At 32.2% G+C, this 6,352-nt stretch overlaps 2 protein-coding genes across 2 annotated transcripts; both read left to right on the top strand.

The window, feature by feature from the left end:
* Positions 1-242: 242 nt before the first annotated feature.
* LOC105215443 (fatty acid hydroxylase domain-containing protein 2) lies at positions 243-1,681 on the top strand. The gene is made up of 3 exons (XM_011189366.3): positions 243-404; positions 575-750; positions 889-1,681. The coding sequence occupies exons 1-3, from the start codon at positions 332-334 to the stop codon at positions 1,468-1,470; spliced, it is 831 nt and encodes a 276-aa protein (XP_011187668.2). The 5' UTR covers positions 243-331; the 3' UTR covers positions 1,471-1,681.
* A 967-nt stretch (positions 1,682-2,648) lies between these two features.
* LOC105215444 (uncharacterized) lies at positions 2,649-4,611 on the top strand. The gene has a single exon (XM_011189368.3). It carries the CDS (start codon positions 2,820-2,822, stop codon positions 3,780-3,782), a length of 963 nt encoding a protein of 320 aa, XP_011187670.2. The 5' UTR covers positions 2,649-2,819; the 3' UTR covers positions 3,783-4,611.
* Positions 4,612-6,352: the final 1,741 nt, after the last annotated feature.

The raw sequence follows: 6,352 nt of genomic DNA, 5'->3' as shown, positions 1-6,352 counted from the left end.
CCTACAGATGTTTGTACAAATTTAATTGAGTGATCAACAACAATATTATGTCATTATGTGTGTGTGTGTGTACGCACATGTCAACAACAATGAGAAACACCGGGAAATATCTACAAACAACCATTGAGAGAGAGTATGGATAGCGAAAGCTAAACATTCCATATATTATCGCTTGGCAATAATCTCGACGGGATCTCCGTATTAATTTGTTATCAACTCAATTGTGACGTTTACGAGAGAATGAATGGTGGCATAGTATAAAATTTTGGAATAGAAATACTATATATAATTAAGGCACGTAGACCACAATAGTTTCAGAATTCAAAGTAACATGGCGAGCAACGCACAGAACGCGACGGTGTCTCTCTTACAGGAGAAGTGGAATCATTTTTTGGATATAGTCGGTGTGTATATGCAGACAAACAAAATAATAAAATAAAATAAAATAAAAAACAAATAAATTAGTGAGGATGTGAATTGAATTAATTGAATGTGTTATTGTGCATATTTTTTATTGTTTGCTTGACATAGAAAATATTTTTGAATAAAAATTTCTTTATTTCAAAATTTACAGGTGACGAACCAGAACGACTATGGGTATTTGGCACTGTAATTTTAATATTCATTATTTACTGGCTTTATGCTGCCGTTCTAACACTTGTGGACTTCACGAAGAAACCACATTTTGTTAGTAAATACAAGTTGCAGCCGGGCAAAAATGATCCTGTGGACACAAACCGTTTACTGCCGGTAAGTTAAAATTCTTTTTTTGAATGAAACTAAATATTTATGTAACAACATACACATTTACATATATACACTTGGGTGTATTATGCCAACACAATTTTTACATTCAAATTAATATTTAACTTTCATTCGACCTCTTAGGCGCTGCGCGTAGTACTCTTCAATCAAACATTTGTCGCTATACCACTCGCTTATGGTCTCTATCATTTTGTTTATAAATATCAAAACACCTTGAATGTGCGCGAATTGCCAACGATACAGCAGATTGTCTTCGATCTGGCGCTATGTTGTGTATTGGAAGAGATCATCTTCTACTATGGTCATCGCTTGCTACACTATGGCGCGCTCTACAGGTACATACATAAGAAGCATCACGAGTGGACCTCACCCATTGCTGTTGTAGCGCACTACTGCCATCCAATCGAGCATATACTAGCGAATACCTTCCCCATTGCTTTGTCTTTGGGTGTGGTTGGCGCACATCTTGTAACTGGTTGGATATTCTTTGCCATCGCCACCTATAATATACTCAGTGATCATGCTGGCTACGCATTCCCATGGTCGCTAATCTCTGTGCCATTCCATGATTATCATCATGCTACATTCAATTATAATTTCGGTGTTTACGGTTGGTTGGATAGGTTGCATGGCACGTATGGCGCTTATGACAAGTCCGGACAAATTGAACCGTCTCACAGACCACAACAACAAAAACAAGAATAAGTCATTAAATTATACATAGATATGTATGTATTTACGCAAATATCTGCACTACCTCGAAAGAAAAACGTTTTTTTTTTTTTGTATTTGTAGTTATAATTTATGCACAATTTTACGTATTTTAAAGCAATTTTTATATAATTATTTACATTTGCATACTAGTCAGTAAGCTGTCAAAAGCATTTAATGTAAATATCATGTCGATATTCAAAATAAATTAAAACTAAATAATAAATTAAAAAAAAAAAAACAATTTTTCATTTACATTCAAACTGGTTTTAAAATGTATAGCAAAAAAAAAAAAATATTATGAATTTAATTGGTCTAAAGTTATAACTCATTGAGACACACTTCTGCTGCCGAAAATTTAATATATGTATGTGAGTATGCAAATTAGTCAATTAGCAGACAGTATAATAAATAAGGAAGACCTGAATTTGAGCAGAAACCTATGTATTTTCGATAGAATTGTTAGCTGAACAGAATTGTTATAAGAAAAAAATCTGTTTACTTATACCTTTGAATCAACAAGTAAACATTTTTATATGTATTTACATACATATGAATATTTTTTCCAAAAGCAAAAAAATAATAAATTTTTCATACGCCTAAATGTATACTACAAAATTTAAATTAATAACACACCACCACACATACATAAATACTGGTATACTAGCGCAGAGAATTTAGAATATGTTATAAATATTATCACGTTAGAATATGTTCTAAGTCCTCTGCACCTAATGAGCTACTGACAACACTTTTGTTAGAAGTCCAGATTTTAGCTTAAGATTTAAGATTTTAACAGTTTTTAAGCAAGTCTTCAATAATACAAATTCGAACAGTGAGGTTAGGAAACAAAAAAAAATGAAAAATGTTATAGGCGCAGCAAAAACCACAACAAAAATATGAGCAAATACCGTTAACAGGATAAAGTAATATAGGTGCAAATACCTTACACCAAATAAAGGATGTATTTATAATTTCAAAAGATATACTCATATATGTATAATATATAAAATAAATAAATAAATAATAAAAAAAATTTTAATTGCTAAAAGAATTTTCTCCATAATAATTTTTGAATATATATATGTACATATAAAATCATATTAATATTTACTACTTTATTCATTTCGGAACTCATTTAGCACATAAAAATGCAACTCTGTATTTGGCATGCACATGAATCAGCTGGTTGAGAAGTATTCCGTGTAAATTTGATAAATATTTATACATTCAAAGATAGCCAAATTAAGAAGAAATTTTAAATATTGTGAAAAAAAAGTTTTGAAAATATTGTGAAAATATTCCATGTTTGTCAGCAACGTTACAGCTTGAAATTCTTTAGAATGGAAAAGGGAAAGCTTTTGCTATTCATTGGTTGTATGCAGTTGTTGCTTTGTCTAATTTTGGTAAATGGTGAAAATGGCACAGCAACGTCAGCAGTGCAAAATGCATTGCCAAATAATGGTACGATAAAGAATTCAAACGATACCTTATCACAATTATTAAGTACAACAGGAAGCACCGCCAACGTACAAAAAAGTCGCACTATATCACCGACTGGAAATAATGAGCAAAGTAAAGATGCGCCGGTGAACATCAGTAAAACAGCGTCGGTAGGAATAAAGGGCGATGTGGACAAAAAAACTAATAACGCGGTTGTTAATGTTGGAAACAACACTATAAATGCAACTACGAACATTAAACACAACGAAAGCAATAAAACTAAAATAATTCCACTCAATGCAACAAGCACTGAAGGCACGGTAAAATCAGCAATTGCAAAACCAATAAACAAAACTGATGACAATGCGCAACCTGCAAATAAAGCAACGGAAGTGAAATTGGCTACGAAACCTACATCAACTACCACAACAACCAAAGGCACCAGCACATCCAGTACAACAACTACTACTACAACCACCACCACCACCACCACCACCACTACTACTACTACTACTACCACAACACCAAAGCCAAAGAAACCGAGTATTACGTTTGGATTAGGCGACTTTCCAACTTTACCAGGAGAAGAAAACGCTAAAAAATCGTTGGATGCATCTGACTCAAAACTGCCAGTTGCTAACGATGCCGTCGTGCCACCAAATGTACAACCATCACAAGAGTTAAATAGTGGATTCAACTATAACAGCAGCCGAGATTACATAGTACCCATAATGACAGTGCTGTTCACAATACCCTTGGCATTTGGCGTTGTGATTACCACTTATCGCCGTTTCCGTGATTGTTGGTCCACGCGACATTATCGCCGTATGGATTTCTTGGTTGATGGCATGTACAATGATTGACAAATGGATGCAGAGAAAGATATAGCCGATATGTCCATGGGAAAATACGATACAGAGACAGAGAATGAAAATGCTGTAGATTTTCCACAGCAATTAATACAGCAAAGCACAATAACAATATCTTAATACATAGTTGTGAGAATAAGAGAGTGAGACTCTATATAGCGTAGGTAAAAACAAGTCGATTAGTTTTGCCACAAACATTTTTAATATCTACACACCTATATTAATAATCGGAATTGCAAGTAATTCGAAGACACTCATATAATTGAAGACCCTAATGAAATATTTTACACATATGGGCTTGCAAATATTGCATTCACTAAAATTTATTTAATTTGGATTAATTTCTGTAAAAAAAAAAACATTTCTATAGTCTTCGTACGGACTATCCGGAAATGCTTGATAACTCTTTACATTGAAACATTTTTTATTTTATATTTTATTTTTTATTAAAAAAAATCGTACCGTACTACATATTGATATATACAATTGTAGCATTTTTAAGATAAGCATTTTTTTGAAGCAATTACCGAGCGTTTACTAAAAAAAACTATTTCTTTTAAAGACATGTTTTCCATGGTACTCATTCAAATTTTAAGCCAAATTCTTCAGTTGGGGAAACAAGAATGCTATATATAGTGCATTTTTAGAGCTCATACAAATACCAAATCGTATATTTATAGATGTGGTTCACTTTAAAATAGCATTTATAGCAAGTAAAAGCACATACTTTTAAAAAATATTTTAAAAATTAAAAAAAGTATTTTAAGTTCGATTTTTCTAATTGGCTTCCATATTAAATGAAATGATAAAATATATTTATCTTTTATATGACAATAATTAAGACCCAAATTATGTTATCATAGCAATTATAAAAAAACGTAGATTTGAAAGTGCCTTATGAATGCCAAGGCATTTATTTCATATAGGGTACATCTAATATTTGTGTATAGTTATTAAGAGAGTATAAAAAATATGAAATCAAAGAATTTATTAATGGTATTAATAAAATAAAAACCATTTGTGTATTGATAATTATAAATAATCATACGCATGTACATACATACATACATACATACATACTTTGTAATATACATATATTGGCTGAATATAATTAATAAATATAAATTAAATGAATTTAGTGTTTTTACTGTTCTGTGGAGGATTTTTTTATTAAGAAACGTAAAGGAGTTCTCTAAACGTAAAAAATATTTGAAATCTATGCCACAGGGTCGTAAACTGATTTTAAAACCGAAAATGACAAAGTTGCTAAGAGAGTATAATAGTTGTGTTCACATAACGGTTGTTTGTAACAACTAAAATTAAACGAATTAGTATAGGGTTATATATGCCGAGTAGATTTGAAATCCGGATGTACATATGTCAGTCAGTCCGTCTGTGCAAGCGATAAATTGAGTAAAAATGGAGATATCTTAATGAAACTTGGTATTGAAGATGGGCGAAATCGGACCACTACCACGCCCACAAAATGGCGAAAACCGAAAACATATATATAAAGTGCCATAACTAAGCCATAAATAATGGTATACAATTTTGCACAAAGCATCACACCAGGAAGGAATATATTTGGATGTAATTTTTTTGGGAAGATGGGCGTGGCTCCGCCCACGAATAGGTTTTTTTTTGTATAAATCTCGCAAACCAATTGAGCTATATAAACCAAACTTTCTGCAGTCGTTTCCTTTACGTACCAGATTATACACCATAAAAATAGGTGAAATCGGTTCACAACCCATCCCACCTCCTAAACAAAGGTAACATTGAAAATTACTTAAAGTGCGTTAACGCACTAACGGAAAGCACTAGAAGCACAAAATTTTGCAGAAGAAATGGTAGAAAGAAGCTGCACTCAGATTCCAAAAATTGATAATACGAGTGGCGTAGGCCACTTATGGGTCAAAAACCATATCTCAGAAACTATTATTATAGACCGATTTTAATGAAATTCGGTATATAACATTTTCTTGACACCCTGATAGCGGATATGATAACGGATGAAAAATTATAATATCGAGCAAGCAGAATTCAGTACCTAATGGTACTTTTGCACCGAAAAAGTCAGTAAATCTCTCAGATATTTTAATTGAATTCAGAGGGAATCTTTTTCTTCTATTAGTGTGTCGCTGTACCAAAAATGTTTAAAATCGGGTCATAACTTCCTGTAGCTCCTATATACCTGATATACGGTTTTTCGAAAACGCATTGGTCTTTATTCAGCATATATCGGTTAACTTATGAGGTATGTTAACCAAATTAAGTGAGCATATAGTCTTGGATCAATTTACGTTGGTGGTGAAAATAAGTGAAATCGGTTCATGAATTACCTCAGCCCTCATATACTATATATGATGATTTTCGTTATTCTATTGGACTTTATGCCGAATATATGGGTCAAATTGTGTTTATGAATTGCAAGAGTATAAAATGTTCGGTTGAACCCGAACTTAGGCCTTCCTTACTTGTATTTTATTTAGGTGTCTTTTAATATATGTAGATATATTATATATGTATGCATCGATATATGAATATAGGTTCCATAGGTATAT

This window comes from Zeugodacus cucurbitae, chromosome 5 (assembly GCF_028554725.1).
Source record: "Zeugodacus cucurbitae isolate PBARC_wt_2022May chromosome 5, idZeuCucr1.2, whole genome shotgun sequence".
Taxonomy (NCBI): domain Eukaryota; kingdom Metazoa; phylum Arthropoda; class Insecta; order Diptera; family Tephritidae; genus Zeugodacus; species Zeugodacus cucurbitae.
The sequence above is the reverse complement of the archived record's forward strand: the minus strand, read 5'-3'. Positions and strand labels throughout refer to the sequence as shown.